Source organism: Staurois parvus, unplaced genomic scaffold (assembly GCF_062004578.1).
Source record: "Staurois parvus isolate SC_StPar_1 unplaced genomic scaffold, SC_StPar_1.0 ptg000018l, whole genome shotgun sequence".
NCBI classification, from domain to species: Eukaryota; Metazoa; Chordata; class Amphibia; order Anura; family Ranidae; genus Staurois; species Staurois parvus.
The window spans coordinates 2587753-2606303 of record NW_028317814.1 but is presented as its reverse complement, the minus strand read 5'-3'; the positions used below and the strand labels follow the sequence as shown (position 1 = coordinate 2606303).

The following is an 18551-nucleotide window of genomic DNA, read 5'->3' as shown; positions in this document are numbered from 1 at the left end:
CACCACCAATATTGCTGAAATGTTCCAAAAATTCTATAGTAAGTTGTATGATGTTAAATCCTGAAAGTTACAGAGGGAGAAAAAGAGGGGGAAACAATTGGAATATCTGAAGGCAGTGGATCTCCCAAAAATAGCAGAAGAAAAATGAGTGTCTTTAGAACAGGCTATCTCTCAGGAGGAAATTAATACGTCATTGAAGAATACAGCAGGGAAGGGGGGGGGGGGAAGAGCCCAAGACCCGATGGGTACACGGTGGGGTATTATAAGAAATTTAGAGACTTACTGGTCCCTAAGTTTTGTGTATATGTATATATATATATATATGCCTTAAGAGAGGGAATGGGAATAAGGGCAGAATCATTGCAAGCGCATATAACGATTATTTTAAAAGAAGAAAAAGATAGCTCACAATGTGCTAGTTACAGACCTACAGTATATCATTTCTAAATACAGATAAAAAACTGTTTGCAAAGGTACTCGCTACGAGGTTAAAAGAGCTGATGCCTGAATGTATACAATGAGATCAAGTGGGAGGGATAATGGTCTAAGAACATTGCTTCTCTTACAGAAGGCAAAAAGAGAAAAATTACGAACAATTATATTATCGATCAGCACTGAAAAAGCTTTTGACGGGGTAGATTGGGGGTTCATGATAGACACCCTAGAGGTTTGGGGAATAGGTACTAAGATGATGAGTTGTATAAAGGAGCTCTTTAATGGCCCGACAGCGGCAGTTAACGTAAATGGGTCTCTCTCTGAGTCTTTTAGGTTGTACAATGGGATGAGACAAGGGATGCTCCTTATCCCCATTATTATTCATTTTATCCTTGGAACCTTTGTTGGCGATGGTAAGAAATAGTGTAGATATTAGAGGAATCAAGATAGGTGAGATAGAGCATAAGGTAGCGGCATATGCTGATGATATACTGTTTTATAATGTGAAACCTGGGTTAACGTTACCTAACCTAATGAGGTTATTAAAAGAGTACGGAGCAGTCTCAAATTTGAAAATAAACCCCATAAAATCAGAGATCTTGAATATTAATATTTCTAAGAAGGAGATGCAGACTCTACAAAAGGACTTCCCATTCTCATGGAGTGAAAAGGAATTGAGCTATCTAGGAGTAAAATTGGCTCTTTCTATAAAAATATATATATCGGGTGAAGTATATCCCATTAATAAATGAAATAATGGCGGAATTGAGAAGACTTTCAAAGAGAAGGGTCTCTTGGATTGGGCGTATAACTTCGGTTAAGATTTTAATAGTTCTAAAAATCCTATATAAATTTCATATGCTCCCAGTCCACATTCCAAAATCTTTCTTTGTGATAATAAAAAAATTAATACTTAAATATATATGGGATAATAAGTAGCTGAGAATTAGGTATGAACTTCTGTGTAATAAGAAAGAAAAAGGAGGATTAAATTTGCCCGATATTGAGAATTATTACACTGGGGTGATACTTTCACGAATTGTAGATTGGGCACATAACTCACAGGGGAAGAGTTGGGTTAAAATAGAAGGCACTTTAAGTAACACACGATTAGAGAGGATTGTTTGGATACCACAAAAGTTTTGTAATATGGATGAGACTAGTAGTACACTTACACAGGAGGTGTTAAAAGTATGGGATGGATTACACAAGCAATTGGATTGGAAGTATAACTCACTGTTGAATCCCCTGGGTGGTACTGATTTTTTTCCCACCAGGGAATGATAATATTTTGGGGAAATGGTTTGTAGATGTAGATGCACGGTTGGGGGATATAGTAGTTAAGGGGGAGTTGTGCACTTTTCAAGATTTAAAGAGTAAAAGAGAGATATTTGTAGCATTAGATGAATTGAGATATTACCAATTAAGACATTTTGTTTTGATGTTGCCCCAACCCCTGAGGATGGAGGAAGACTTACTCCTATTTGAAAAGATGTCAGTAGTATGGCTCCAAAACACGTCACTTCTGGGATATATAAGATTCTTACTGAATTGAGGGAGGCAGGTCCTCCTTCGTTCTTAGAGAAATGGGAAAGGGAATCAAAGATGAAGGAATCACAGAAGAATAAAATGTTTAAATTAACACATGGGGTGATGAATATGAACACAGTTGAAATTAATTATAAATGTTTAGTGAGATGGTATTAGACACCGAGTGTTTCACATAGACAACGAGTAGAAGTCTAACCGGTTTGTTGGAGGGGATGTGGAGCAAAGGGAAATGGCTCATATATGGTGGGATTGTCCAAAAATACAGTGGTATTGGCAAAATATAATCCAATTTACACAAGAGATATTGGGAACAACCATACAGAAGGATCCGTGGGTGTGTTTATTCCATAGGTCAGATGTACCGGTGAAGCAGTATAAAAATAGTGTATTATACCATCTAATTAGTGCATCTGAAGTGCTTATTCCCAAATTTTGGCAGTTACAGGAGACGCCAACAATGAGGGACTAGTTAGAGAGGGTGGATTATATAAACAAGATGGAGAAGTTATACCATATAGATGAAGGTAAAATAGAAACATTTAGAAAGGAATGGGGAAGATGGTTTGACTTCAAGACATCCGGAAAATATATGGAAGTAGTTGGAGGCCCAGTGATCTGATATGTGGTAGGAGATTTAAAGGGAATGTCTTGTATGACTGTAGCAGAAACAGGAAAATGGGAAAGAAAAGTCAGAGGGAAAGAAAGAATAAGAAAAAGAAGAGTAAAGGGTATAGATATGAACTGGATTGTTGGAGAGACGGACTGCGGTGTGTTGTGTGGAGGGTGGGGATGGGGGGGGGAGGGGAAGTTGGGATGGGAAATTTAGATTTGTTTTTACTTTAGATGTAATTGTTATAGGGCTGTGTTTTTGTAATGTAAAACTTAATAAAAGATATAATAAGAACAAAAAGAACATCTGTCAAGTTTTTTTGCTGTCTGTGTTATTTTTGGGGTAAATCCTGAACCCTACACACTCCAATACTAAGAAAATAAATAAAATAAAAATGGATAGCTTAAACTCTTCTAAAGGGCAATCTGTACTGAGACACATATTAGTTGTATGGCTTTAATATTTTAGTCACTGATCTGAAATAATGACTAGAAAGTCAGAGCTCCTAATCTGTATACTTTTACAAAGTGAGCACATAAGTAACCACATAAATCACTGGAACAGCTTGTAAGCCAGGCAATTAGCACTTTCAGAAGGAAGGACAACAACAGCAGGTTTTTATTTCCCTTACTACAGGTTCCTTTATAGAAACCCTGTCACCAACTTCAAGTTCAAAGGCACATTATAAATGTTCATTTCTAGTTTTTTCCTTTTGTTTCCATAAATTATTTTGATTCAATTGCGCCTTTGAACTTAAATGTGACTACTCCAGGAAGAGGCATTTCCCTAGCACAGCCCCCTCCCTCTTTGCATGTTATAGACTTCTCCTCTTCTAAGAATATCTAATTACTGTCCGTGCTGGTCCAGCCCTTTCACCCTTCTTCTCCCATAACATTTTATGTACCTGCTGGGGGAGGAGGGAGGGTATAGAGTGTCACCTGAGTGACAGCTTTGAGTTTGCTGGGGCTGCTGACATTACATCCATAATGGTTGTGTCCTGCAGCAATCTCAGAGATTTTGGATGTCTACGCAAAAGAGGTGTTTACAGGTAGATAACATGTTGAAAATATGCAATATGGGAAGATTGTTGTTGAATTAGATGGTCTGTCGACAGATGCACTAGAGCATCTGATCATTAATTTGAGAACCCTTGGAAAACAATTACACGGCAGTCTGAAAATTACAGTAGAGGTTATTTGGACATTTCAGACCTGTCCGGTCGATATTTGGCCTCATATCCCAGGATTATCTATGACATCTGTGTTCTGCTCTGCACTTTGTAATCACTTGTATTATGCAGAAGTCTGACCTCAGCTGTTGGTAGCCTTATCCCTGTTCTCTTCTTCTAACGGGCATATGGGACAATGTTTTGTCTTTCCAGAGGTCAGCTGAGCACAGTAAATATGGAAGGATTAGTGTGAAGTGTTATTACGAGACCTCGGAGCAGAAACTATATGTGGAAGTGCTTCACGCTGCAGATCTTATCGCTCTTGATGCAAACGGTGAGTTTTAAGTACCTCTAAGTGTAACTCAATCCTATGGGGAATTTTCATTGTGTGTAAGCACATATTTAGCAACCTTTAAGAGGCCAAGAGCCACATGTTTTGGAGGATCCCCCACCCACTACTGTTAGGATCCATTGTACCCTGCCAGCAGCAGTCCAGCAGTGTGCACAGGTGTTTGCCTTCTTTGTTACTAGAAACATATATTTTTTGATGATTTGCACTGTGCATACTGAAGGGCCAATGCTTACAGGGTTCCACTAGGTAGGCAGTGAGGATTGTGTGACGGTGCTGAGTGCAGCTGTCATGAAGGAGCCTATGTAGGCAGAATTGGATGGCCTTTTAAATTGCATCTATAATTGCTCTAAAAGTCCAAGGTACTTGGCCATGTATCTCTACTGCTAAGCTACACTGGAAGAATGTTACCCCCACATTTCATATACCTGATATGTGCCTGTTGTATCATGTACTTGTGTAAAAAGTATCCTGTTCTTTTTGTATTACTTCCTTTGTGTGAAATACCTGGTGATCCTGCCAGAACCCCACTCTCCTATTTTAAAGTGACCACACTAGGAATGAGAGCACATCTATGTCAACGTGGTCAGGTTTCTGGCTGTACTGGGAGAACAAACAGCCTGCATGTCCTCCAGTGATCAGACTTGTGCTAACACACCCCCCCTATACAGCCATTCACTTTGAAGATTAGTATACTGCTGTTTCTCCACCCCACCTCTCACTGTTAAGGAATGCCTTAATTGCCATGGCAGAGAGTATTTTAACTGGATGTATCATTAAAAGCCTTTAAGAATTTGATCAGGAATACAATCATTGGACTCAATTGGTCCAAAGGGATCCATTTTTCATTTAGGCCTTAGGCCTGCCGATTGGAATGCAAGATGTAAAAAAGTAGGTAATATTCAGACATACCTCTTGTTAAATAAACCATGGATTTCAACATATGAATGTTTTTTGCATTGTCCAGCATAAGGTCAATGCAAGAGAATGCCAGATGTGAAAAATGGGAAAACCCTTGTTTCTGGGTGCAAATGTCAAATATCTCTCCAACACAGTTCAGAAACCAGTTGCTGTAGAGTAGGGGGGTGAGTTACAGAAGAGGGAATAGAAATTCCTTGTCTATAAAGTACTGGGTTCAAGAAAATTTTGCCCCATTGTTTGATGGAAATGAAAATTTTCAACCTACAGAGGACTGAATTCAAAGATACCCCGAAAATCAAAATGAAAAAATGATGTAGCAGGCTAGTCCATTTTGCTGAAATTTCATTGCAGCAACTCAGAATGGTTTGTATTGCCCCCACGTGCTTGTATGCATGCCTGACAACATCGGAGCATACTCCTAATGAGACAATTGATGGTGTCCTGGAGTATTTCCTCCCAGATCTGTATAAAATTGGGTGCAGCTCTAAAATACATATATCAAATATATAAATGAGAATATTCAATAAAGTGACCAGTGATAAGGTGCTATTATATCAATCAAATAAAGTGACATAGTGGTATCATATAACTCTGTCACTATGCCGTGACCAATGGTGCTTATTATAGTGCTAGAAAAATAATTAAAATGTCCAAATATAAGTGCATGGAAGATCTAATAATCTTCAATTGTTGGTGGTCTATCCGGTAATGTGGTGATGTGACCAATGGCATAAAGACTGCGCACTCACCAGATGCGCAACCAATAAGCGCATTTAGAGATAACACTCTCAGTAGATGAACTGGAGGCCCCTTTAAGGTGAGTATGGTCTGGTCTGATGTTCCCTCATTGTCAGCAATGGCTCTGCCACTCCTCTCATGTATCTCTGCAGTCCTACTCGCCACGACCGTCCCTGGACCAGGGCATCTCTGAGCTCCTGGACAATCTGAGGTGGCGGCCTTGGATGGACCAAAATATGATATCCCAGAGGGGCTCTATTGGATTTAGGTCAGACAGATGCGGGGGGTCATTCAATGGTATCAATTCCTTCATCCTCCAGGAACTGCCTGCATACTCTCGCCACATGAAGCCAGGCATTGTCGTGCAGTAGGAGGAACCCAGGACCCACTGCACTAGCGTAGGGTATGACAATGGGTCCAAGGATTTCATCCCAATACCTAATGGCAGTCAGAGTGCCAAAGTCTAGCCTGTAGAGGTCTGTGCATCCCTCCATGGATATGCCTCCCCAGACCATCACTGATCCACCACTAAAACGGTCAAGCTGAACAATGTTCCAGGCAGCATAACATTCTCCAAGGTTTCTTCAGACCCTTTCACGTCTGTCACATATGCTCAGGGTGAACCTAATCTCATCTGTGAAAAGCACAGGGCACCAACGGCGGACCTGCCAATTCTGGTGTTCAATGGCAAATGCCAATAGAGCTTTATGGTGCTTGGCAGTGAGTACAGGGCCCACTAGAGGACGTCGGGCCTTCAGGCCACACTCATGAAGTCTGTTTCTGATTGCTCAGAGACATTCACACCATTGGCCTGCTGGAGGTAATTTTGTAGGGCACTGGCAGTGCTCATCCTGTTCCTCCTTGCACAAAGGAGCAGATACCAGTCCTGTTGATGGGTCAAGGACCTTCTACGGCTCTGTCTAGCTCTCCTAGAGTAATTGTCTGTCTCCTGGAATCTCCTCCATGCTCTTGAGACTGTGCTGGGAGACAGAGCAAACCTTCTGGCAATGGCACATATTGATATGCCATCCTGGAGGATTTGGGCTGCCTCTGCAACCTCTGTAGGGTCCAAGTATCACCTTATGCTACCAGTAGTGACACTGAGCCTAGCCAAATGCAAAACTAGTGAAAAACAGTCAGAAGAGATGTGTAGGGAAAAAAATGTCAGTGGCCTCCACCTGTAAAACCATTCCTGTTTTGGGGGTCGTCCCATTGTTGCCCATCTAGTACCCTGTTGTTAATTTCATTCAAAGCCTGTTGTTGCCCATCTAGTACCCTGTTGTTAATTTTCAACACCAAAGCAGCTCAGACTGATTAACAACCCCCTCTGCTACTTAACGGACCAGATTAATATCCCAGGAGTTTCATTGACTTGATGCTATACTCTGTTCTTTTAATTTTTTTGAGCAGTGTATTAAGTTTGAATACATTTCTGCTGAACAGGTTGTGAACCAAGAGGGATACTCCCGTGAAATATGAAGTATGACATGAGTGGCAAGACCGCTTCAACCATAATATTATGGTATTAGAAGTCATCATTGATACTCTTCATAATATTTAAGAGAGGAGTATAACCCCCAGTTCTATATCCATTTACCACTATAGTCATGGCCAAAAATATTGGCACCCCTGCATTTCTGTCAGATAATGCACCACTTCGCCCAGAAAATTGTTGCATTTACAAATGTCTAGGCATTCTCATGTTTGTTTCTTTTGTTTGTATTGGTATGACATAAGAAAGTGGAGATATAGAAAAGCCAAATCTGATACAAAAATACCTGAGTATACCAACAGGACATTACCTGCATAAACATATTCTTTGTACTGTATGTAGGTAATTTGGCACAGCAAAAGCCAATAGTAAGTACAAAGTGTAACCGGCATACAATAACCAAGTTTACAGTAGACCCATTGATATAAACCAGGGGTCTCCAAACTTTCCAAACAAAGGGCCAGTTTTCTATCCTTCAGACTTTAGGGGGGCCGGATTGTAGCCAGCAGGTGTAGAAAATGTCTCAGGGCCAACATCAGTAAGAGTAATCAAGGTCTCAGGTCTGGTGTTCAGTTGCATAGTGCCTATGGTCAGTAGAGGGAGTAGTGCCCCATCATTGCTATCACTGGAAGGAATATTGGCCCATCATTGATGTTAATGGATGGAATAGGGCCCCATCATTGATTTTAGTGGGAAGAATAGTGCCCCATTGCTGGTGTCAGTTGGGGGAATTATGCCCCACTTTTGGTGTCAGTGTTAGGAATAGTGCCCAGGACCGCATCCAGCCCTCGGGCCACAGTTTGGAGACCCCTGATATAAACCATCTTGAGAATTTAGAAAGGTAATACCTCCATCTAGTGGCCTTTCATAGTAACACAGAAAACTATAGGAATAATAGCAGTTGCTCATCAATCTGTAATGAAAATGTTAGGCTCAACAAGGGTTAGGAAAATGTAAACCTTAAGGAATGGCAATGGGTCCAGGTGTTTGATATAGATGTAGAGCCAACATGACCTATGGACATTTAGAAAAGGTTAAATTCCTCTTTGTGATGTAGATGGAGAGGATAAAGTTCACCTAAGGTTCTTCAGCAGTAGACATAAAGGGAAAGCTCCAAAGGAATTTTAACCTTTGGAGTAAACAAAAAGAGCCTACCAGAATCAACTGATGTTTAGGGAAACAGTCCCAGGGTGAAGATGGCAGCAAGAGGTAGCCTAGGAGAGGTAGCCTATTCAGTAAAGACCATTCCTGAGCAGGAGATTTCCTGTAGCAACTTAGGAACATAGTTTCAATCACCGAGTAAGAATAGTTTAATGTTGCAGGGTGTAGTAAATTTAGCAAGGAGTCAGATACAGCAAAATAGTCTCAAGTATGGTGCTGTTTGGTGTGAAGCCATGACTTCAGGAGCATTGAAAATTGGTATTCTCCCATTGTCCAGGACTCGCAGTCATGCTAGATATGCCATGGAGTAAACAAACCTTTGCAATGTAATTTACAAGTTGCTTCAATGCAGTTCTTGGTTTTTGGAATATTAAAAAAGTGAAGGAACCCAGCAAGAAGTTTAAAGATAGTTTATGTTAACATTTAAGTTTAGGCCCATTTCAAAGGATTAACTGATATGTAAAATCTTCTCCACATCCTCTAAACCCTAAATCAGACAAGCATAATCATACCACTGGGTTATGCAGAAAAGTTGTAAGGAAAGCCTTATATAACCCCCCCCCCCCTTATTAAGATTTTCATCTAGCAAGATGCGTTTGCTACTTTGTAGCCACTGCACTTCTCTTGCAGTCAACTCTTTAGCTGAGCCTTGGGGGACTGTAGGCCAGCCTGTAATGTTGCTAAGGACACTGGACCATACTTTTGGCACTCAACATGCAACATGGTGAATCACTAGGAGGTTGTTCTAAAAGTCCAGGGCAGTGGTCTAACCACCAATTGGACACTGTCTCTGAGGACCCCTTACAGTGGTATGCCTACCAGCAGACTGAAGATGTGGATAGGGCTTGGTTTCCCAATTCCACGTGGCTGAGTGGGAGAAATCGCACATGTTGGTGGTAGGCCAGAGCTTTGCACTATTTAGAACCAGGGTGCTGTGACTCTGGGTTAACATGCAGAGCACTGACTACAGCCGGTGGCTGGGGCAGTTCAGTAAAGCCACTGTTTTAATTTGGCACCCTTTTTTTCTCAAGCTGGTTGGGCTATGGCAGGGAGAGCTACTGCACCTGCAAAACTTCTTTCTCATTAGGCATACTGCTTATGTGCATGCCATTTTCTGGTACATGTGACACAGTCTGGAACCTCTGCTCCCTATCTCTCTACCTGCATACAGCACAGCAATCCTGTGGACATGTCTGGTTTTCTGCTGCCTACAGTGACTGGTCACAGAAGGGTAACTCTTCCTGCTCTTTATTGACAATTGTGAGTCTCCCTAGTGGGAAATGGCTCAGGGGGTCCTGTGACTTAATTTTGGTAGCTCATATTGCTGTTCCCAGTAACTATTCACCTCTGAGACCTCCATAGCCCGTTCTGAGGCACCTTCCTACTCCTGTTTGTTCAGAGAGGTGTTTTCAGCCACGATCTCTAATGTAATGGGTAGGTTTTCAGCCCTCTTGGAGATCTCAGGTCACAGGGGCCTCAAGAAAACCATCCCCCATATTCTCCCTCAGAGTACATATTGCTCTCTGCTTCCAATAAAATATTTTATTAAAAAAATGTATATACCAAAAGCAGAACTCCACACAAAAGGGGAATTTCCCTTTAGGCTACGTTCACAATAGCTTTGTCAGCAGGTGTCAGACAGGCATTTGGGAAGCGTTTTTAATGCTTCTCAAATGCCTATGAAAATTCTGCACATGGCAGCACACAGTGCTCTTCACACTGAAGCATTAGCGTTGCGGCAAAACTGGCGCCTCATGTCGAGTCAAGAGGAGTTGAAGCCTCCCATTCATGTCTATGGTACCGCTCCTCAAACGCCTGTCAGGTGGTTGCGACGCGTTTGTGAGGCGTTTGCAGAGCGTTAATACCATTTAACTTCATTATAGGTGTTTGTGATGCAGTTTTAACGCTTGGCAAACGCCTATCAAATGCTTCAAAACCGCGTATAGGGCGTTTGGGGAGCATTTGAGGAGCGTTAAAAACGCTTCCCAAATGCCTGTCAAACGCTATAGGAGCGTTTGGCAAGAGTTAGAAATAAAGTCAAGTGTGAATGAGCCCTTAAGGCCTCTCATCCCTTCCTCTTTCACATTTGGCAATCTTTTTTGGGAGGGGGAGCGTGTCCTGACAGCTCCATGTCAGCACAGCTGGGTAAGGGCCCGCCACCCCCCATGCTTCCAGGACCTAACTCATATATTTGAGTCCACCTGCAGCCTCAGTTTACCTCTTTTTTTCTTCCCATGTGCAGGACCTAGGTGTGCTCCACTACCTGGCTGGTCTAAAGGGCTGGCTGTCCGTCCATGCGTGTGGGTTTCAGCTGGACATGGTCCCTGGTGTACTGGCTAAATGACCCATAATCCAGGGAGCCCTGCTGCTGGTCCTTGGGGCAGCTTTTTATCATGGCTAACAGCCTTTTCTGGGGTCCCCTGGGTCCATGTGAAGTGGGCAGCAGTGTAAGCAGAGTCTCTAGGCCCACACACCCGCACAGTGCCAGTGTTTACAGTCGGATGGCGGAGGTTGGGTGAGCTAAATGTAAAAATACTTTGTATCCAAATGAATGCTGCATTGCTGGCTGTTGTTGTGCCTTGCTCCCTGCAGCTGCTGTGCATACCCTGAGCTCCTCCACAGATAGAACTCTGCATAACAGGTATACAAAGTAATACTTTTCAGTTCACACATGGCATTACCTGTTAGTGGCTTCTCATATTTGCTTTCCTATTTTGCCCTTATGACAAACCCCTCAAAAGACCAGCATCCCCAGAGAAGATTGGTCGAAGGGGCATTGGCACCCTCTGCCCCTCCTAATGAGTGCCAAGGATCCACTCTGGTGGTGATCCCAGAATGGTTAAAGGGGTCTTGGTACCCTCTGGCCCTCTTAATGAGTGCCAAGGATGCACTCCCTTTGCCGGTAAGATCGGATTCTTCGAAGTCACATTTATCCAATACCTGACAGGCTCAAGGTCATGGCTTAGATCTTGAGAGGCAGAGGCTAATAGATCTCAGGGCCTCTGTAAAGGTTGTGAATACTATTATGAAAGCAAAGAAGAACAGCATTAACAGTGCCTATAGTAAAATATGACATACATTTACTGGATTGATGCTGATTAAGGTTTTACACTGGGTTCTCCAAGTCTGTCACATTCTGAAGCTTCTGTAGGTGGGGCTTGATTTAGGTTTATGCATAAGTACACTATGGGACCACATTTCAGCTATCTCTGCCATCACTGGCATACAGTGGGCATCCAACATTCAGTTCTACTGTCCTTCAAGCTGCAACTTGGTTGAGACCTACCTAAGGCATTGTTTTTGAAGTGGGATCTTCCATTGGTGTTGGACTTGCTTGCATCAGATGCCTACAATCAAAGTGGCCCCTTGTGGTACCTCTTGCTGAAAACTGCTTTCCTGATGGCAATTACATCAACCAGAACAGTGTTCGTATTAGCGGCCCTGGGGTTTAAAGAACCCTGTCTTACATTCATCTTGGATAGGGTGGTACTCATACCGATGTTCAAGATTGTGCCTAAGTGGTCTTCATAGTCCATATCACATGGAAAGTTGTCCTTCTTACATCCCTCTTGGGGAGTACCCAAGAAGTTAGCCCATTAGATGTGGGTCAAGCTTTAAAATTTAACGTCAAGGCGACATCTGGCATCAGGAAGTCGGATCACTTGTTTGTCATTCCAGGTGGAGCATGTAATGATTTTATGGCTTACAAAAAGATTATTGTTTCATCTCCTTGGCCTACAAGTTGAAAGGGTTGGCTGTGCCAGGGGGAATCACTTCTATCCACCAAAAGGGTCTGCCCAGACACTATCTGCAAGGCAGCTACATGGGGGTATATACGTTCATGGCTCATTACTGTATAGAAGCAGTCTTAATGACAGTTGAGTTTGGCAGAGGCATCCTGGCTTCTGCTGTTTAGCCAGAATTGAGGAGTGTGTAGCATTATCCCTCCATTGTGTGGCTAGTTCCCAGCTGTGCTGACATGGTGCTGTCAGGAAAATAGAAAATTGAATGACAGATACTTACCGTAATTTTACTTTCTTGACGGGCTCCATGTCAGCACAATTCCCACCCAGCTTGGTAGGACTGGTTACAGAACACTGAGGCTGCAGGTGGGCTCAAATTTATGAGTTAGGTCCTGAAGCATGGGGGGGGCCTTAACCAGCTGTGCTGACATGGTGCCCATCAGGAAAGGAAAATTACAATATCATTCAATTTTACGTTTTTGACAGGTACCCGCTCCCATTTCCATTTGGATCGCCTAGGCAATCTGAACGGTAGTTCTCCTTCACCCCACCCCCCACCCCCCCCGCAGTCTTCTGGGACATGGCACAGGTCCCAGAAGACTGCAGGAGTAATTACAATGCGTAGCGCGGCTAGTTATCCACAGCTAAGATGCCGGTGCCAGGGACCAAAGACGGTCCCCGGTGCCTCCTCGGGTGAGCACCCCTCTGGATCCAGGGACAGGTGGGTACTTGTTTATTAATCAAGTAAAGTTTTTGTAGCTGTTGACTTTTAATTTAAAAAAAAAAAACAACTTGAGCTCCTCTTTAACCTAAAAAGTGCACTAAACACCAATGCACTGCAGTATCAGGCAAACACATCTAGGATAACCTCCAAGAAAATGCCCGCTCACACACTTCCTCCACCCAACACGTTGCGTCAAATCACGTGAACACCCCTGAAGAAGTCACACGATTTGCTGGAAACTTTAAGGAAAATGTAAAGTGGTACACACAGACAAATTGGGTACACGTATATTTTTGGGGTTTTTTTTACTTATTTTAAAAATATTATGCCTATTTAAAGGGGTATCTACACAAATTATTTTGTCTTTTTTTCATTTTATTTCATTTATGTAAGAAGTTTGTGATGTGGTTTTAGTTTATGCACTGTGGTTGAGTACTGCATGCCACTCCTATTATTGCTTGCTAAAAAAGGAGGTTTGTTAGGAGTGGGACGGGTTGTATAGGTCTGTCCTTACAGTTCTGTTTGCCAGTGTCCAGGCACCCAACACCAGCTGAATAACCCAGTGGTCTAACACTTAGAGCCTCTGTCCTGTTATGTACTCCAAGTAAAGAATTTTACAAGTAAAACAAAATTCTATTTTTTTATTTTTTTTTATTTACAAAGTTTATACTGTGTTTTTCTAGGTCTCAGTGACCCATTTGTCATCATTGAGCTCTGTCCCCATCACATCTTCCCTCTGGTGAAAGGTCAGCGCACTCAAGTTAAAGCCAAGACTTTACATCCAGTCTACGATGAGTTGTTTTACTTGTGAGTGGCTTATTAACTTTTTTTTATATGAAATACTTTATTATGTTTGAAGATAACAATCTGAAAACATGCAGCTTATAGGGTCCAAAGAATTATATTGGTGGCTCATATTCAGGAGAGTGATTGATGCACAACCCTAACCCACCCTTTCCTCGGCATCCAGTTTATTGGTGCTACTGAGCCAAAAAGATAAATGTATAATAATGAAGTAACTATCTAATTTATCCTTATTTTCTGTTACTGTGCACCATCTGAAAGTTAAAATTAGGTACATAGTGGAAGAGACTAACAAACTTGTACTTTGCCTGGACCAGTGTTTGATAGCATTACTAGGAGTTAATACTGCTCACATGCCACCCAGATCTATTGGTCAAAACTTGTACTTTCGGTAATGGCTGAAAACATGACAACCCCATCTGACCATACACTTCCCTCCATGCAGTGCTTGGTGTCTGGCCAATCACCATAAAAATTTCAGTTTTGTAATAGTTGGAACACAGGAATTTTCAGGGCTGAAACAAAGAAACAGGAAGGGAGGGGAGGTTGAATAGGTAGCTGTATACTCTCTGTGGAACGTAAAGTAAGCTGCCATATTTCTATCCTGACTGAATCCCTATAAAATGTTTGAAGATGAACTGTTCTTATTACCCAAAGCAACTCATAAGACTCCATCATATCAATACTTTTCTAACATAATGAAAGGAAGAACCTTCCTGATTACTATGGACAAAAAACAGTTTTCTTCATGACCCCTTGTAATTAGACCAGATGTAATATCTTGATGTTTCTGTTGTTCATTGCAGACAGACTGATCTAGTACTTCTAATATCCCCTGTTATAGCTCAGTGTCATCGGAGCAGTGCCGGAGAAAAGCTGCCTGCATCGTCTTTACAGTAATGGATCACGACTGGCTGTCCACAAATGACTTTGCAGGCGAGGCTGTCCTTCCTATGAATGTCATCTATGGACTGAATCGACCACACATCACTGGTGGTGTGAAGAATGTCCAACCAACTGTATTGAAGTTAACAAGACCTAAAGCCAATGGTAAGCATTATAATTAGAGATGAGCGAAGAAATGAAAAATTCGATTCGACTGATTCGGCGAATTCGTGGACAATATTCGATTCGAGTCGAATAAATTCGCTGTGAATTTAACTTAAAAAAGGGTGTTTCTAGGCTTCAGAGAGACTTAATATTAGTGCAGAACACTGTACCTTTAATTTAAATGCCCTTGGAGTCTGCTGGGGAAGAGAAATAATACTGTCAGTCAGTATGACATGCAGATGAGTGCCGTCGATCTTAGAATCACCGCACACTTCACTCATTTGGGCAGTCACGGGGCCAAAACCAGAGTGTGGAGCCACAGTGTGGCGGTGGAGGCAGCAGCAATGGGAGGCCATACAGCACCCTATGACAAAAATGGAAACCACCAGCAGTGTGAGGAGACCTGAAAGTGGCACATGGCAGAGTGTGGCGATAGAGACAGCAGCAATGGGAGGCCGTACAGGGACCCATGACACACTCTGGACCTGGCAGCAGCATGAGGAGGCGGTACAGGGGCCCATGACAGATTACGGGCCTGGCAGCAGCATGAGGAGTCGGTACAGGGGCCCATGGCAGATTACGGGCCTGGCAGCAGCAATGGGAGGCCGTACAGGGACCCATGACACACTCTGGACCTGGCAGCAGCATGGGGAGGCGGTACAGGGGCCCATGACAGATTACGGGCCTGGCAGCAGCATGAGGAGTCGGTACGGGGGCCCATGACACACTCTGGACCTGGCAGCAGCATGAGGAGGCGGTACAGGGGCGCATGACAGATTACGAGCCTGGCAGCAGCAACTTGGACAGGAGGACGTTCAGCTTCTGCACCGTCGGGTGCGTGCTCGCAAACTGTTGTCTCTTGGAAACGGATTCCAAGAAAGACTGCTGACGGAATCCGTGAAGAGGAGTAGCAGGAGAAGGAGCATCTGAACGAGCGGAATATGCCAACAAGCGACAACAGTGGCCCATGACAGATTACGGGCCTGGCAGCAGCATGAGGAGTCGGTACGGGGGCCCATGGCAGATTACGGGCCTGGCAGCAGCTATGGGAGGCCCGTAATCTGCCAGCACCCTATGACAAAAAATGGAACCCACCAGCAGTGTGAGGAGACCTGAAAGTGGCACATGGCAGAGTGTGGCGATGGAGACAGCAGCAATGGGAGGCCGTACAGGGACCCATGAGAGACTCTGGACCTGGCAGCAGCATGAGGAGGCGGTATAGGGGCCCATGGCAGATTAGGGGCCTGGCAGCAGCTATGGGAGGCCCGTAATCTGCCAGCACCCTATGACAAAAAATGGAACACACCAGCAGTGTGAGGAGACCTGAAAGTGGCACATGGCAGAGTGTGGCGATGGAGGCAGCAGCAATGGGAGGCCGTACAGGGACCCATGAGAGACTCTGGACTTGGCAGCAGCATGAGGAGGCGGTATAGGGGCCCATGGCAGATTAGGGGCCTGGCAGCAGCTATGGGAGGCCCGTAATCTGCCAGCACCCTATGACAAAAAATGGAACACACCAGCAGTGTGAGGAGACCTGAAAGTGGCACATGTTTGGGGCATGATTCATGGCGGATTTAGTCAGTTGTGTCAGGAACTGGTGGTTTGAAATCCAGACTAATCCACGCCTGATTCATTTTCACAAACGTGAGTCTCTCCACACTTTGGGTGGACAGTCGTGTCCTCCGCGGAGTTGCAATACCTCCTGCCGCACTAAACACGCGCTCCGATGCCACGCTACTGGCCGGGCATGACAGCCTTTCAAGGGCAAATTCAGCTAGTTGGGGCCAAAGGTCAAGTTTCGTTGCCCAGTAGTCAAGGGGATTGTCTACCTCGGTTGGCAGGGTGCTGTCCAAGTAGGCCTAAGCCTGTTGTTTGAGGTCCTGCTCCAGGTCCACCTGATGCTGCTGCTGCTGCTGCGGCTGGTTAGTAGTTTCCTCACTGCGCTGGTGAAGAAAGCTACTCATCATCGACTGCAGACTGAGGCAGCCGCTGCTGGTGGAGCTGCCACTGCTCCTACCACCCCACCCCTCCCCTGCTGCCATGGCAGCGGAACACGAGCGCACAGGGCCCACAGTGTCTGAGGATGGACGTTGGCGCAGACAGGCAGAGACCAGCTGACTACATAGGTGTTTTTTATAGTACGTTATTTTGGCCTCCCTCTCAGCAGGTGTGAAAAAGGCCACCATTTTTGAACGGTAGCGAGGGTCCAACAAGGTGGACAGCCAAAAGTCATCCCTCTGTCTGATGGTTATTATTCGGCTGTCGCTACGCAAGCAACCGAGCATGCTATGGGCCATTTGTGCCAAGGAATGCGAGGGACTCCCTGCCTCCATCTCCACAGCATACTGCCACGGTGCGTCTAGGTCCTCTGTCTCCTCTTCCTCCTCCTCTACCAGATGCTCCTGCTCCTCCACTCCTGTCCGCTGAGTGGAAAAACCACCCATTTCACTCAATAATTCCTGAGCACCAATGTCCTCCTCTACCTCCTCCTCTTCTTCCAGTCCTGCCCCCACAGGGGCCATGTGGCGTTGAGATCTGTGCGCCACGTCTACCGCACCCTGACCAGCCATTGTTAACAGCATTTGTTCCAGGACGTGCAACAGAGGAATGACGTCGTTCATCCCATAGTCCTGCCGACTCACGAATAGCGTGGCCTCCTCAAAGGGCCTGAGCAAGCGCAGGTGTCACGCATGAGCTGCCAATGGCTGACATCTAAGTTACACAGGGAGTACCTTTATCTGCTTTTAACATCAGGAAATCTGTGATGGCCTTTTGCTGTTCGTAAAGGCGGTCTAACATATGTAGGGTTGAATTCCACCTTGTTGCAACGTCACAGCATGAGGAGTCGGTATAGGGGCCCATGGCAGATTAGGGGCCTGGCAGCAGTTATGGGAGGCCCATAATCTGCCAGCACCCTATGACAAAAAATGGAACACACCAGCAGTGTGAGGAGACCTGAAAGTGGCACATGGCAGAGTGTGGCGATGGAGACAGCAGCAATGGGAGGCCGTACAGGGACCCATGAGAGACTCTGGACCTGGCAGCAGCATGAGGAGGCGGTATATAGGGGCCTACGGCAGATTAGGGGCCTGGCAGCAGCTATAGGAGGCCCGTAATCTGCCAGCACCCTATGTCAAAAAATTCAACACACCAGCAGTGTGTGAGGAGACCTGAAAGTGGCACATGGCAGAGTGTGGCGATGGAGACAGCAGCAATGGGAGGCCGTACAGGGACCCATGACAGACTCTGGACTTGGCAGCAGCATGAGGAGGCGGTATATAGGGGCTTATGGCAGATTAGGGGCCTGGCAGCAGCTATAGGAGGCCCGTAATCTGCCAGCACCCTATGTCAAAAAATTCAACACACCAGCAGTGTGAGGAGACCTGAAAGTGGCACATGGCAGAGTGTGGCGATGGAGACAGCAGCAATGGGAGGCCGTACAGGGACCCATGACAGACTCTGAACTTGGCAGCAGCATGAGGAGGCGGTATATAGGGGCCCATGGCAGATTAGGGGCCTGGCAGCAGCTATAGGAGGCCCGTAATCTGCCAGCACCCTATGTCAAAAAATTCAACACACCAGCAGTGTGAGGAGACCTGAAAGTGGCACATGGCAGAGTGTGGCGATGGAGACAGCAGCAATGGGAGGCCGTACAGGGACCCATGACAGACTCTGGACTTGGCAGCAGCATGAGGAGGCGGTATATAGGGGCCCATGGCAGATTAGGGGCCTGGCAGCAGCTATGGGAGGCCCGTAATCTGCCAGCACCCTATGTCAAAAAATTCTACACACCAGCAGTGTGTGA

General features: G+C 44.8%; 1 protein-coding gene across 1 annotated transcript in view; it reads left to right on the top strand.

Moving 5' to 3' along the window:
• Positions 1-18551, top strand: part of BAIAP3 (BAI1 associated protein 3) — a 534732-nt gene that overhangs the window by 490891 nt on the left and 25290 nt on the right. Inside the window, exons 31-33 of the mRNA XM_089682088.1 lie at positions 3978-4098; positions 13576-13699; positions 14541-14746. Of these exons, the coding sequence (XP_089538214.1) occupies positions 3978-4098; positions 13576-13699; positions 14541-14746 (451 nt within the window). The remainder of the gene's footprint in view (positions 1-3977; positions 4099-13575; positions 13700-14540; positions 14747-18551) is intronic.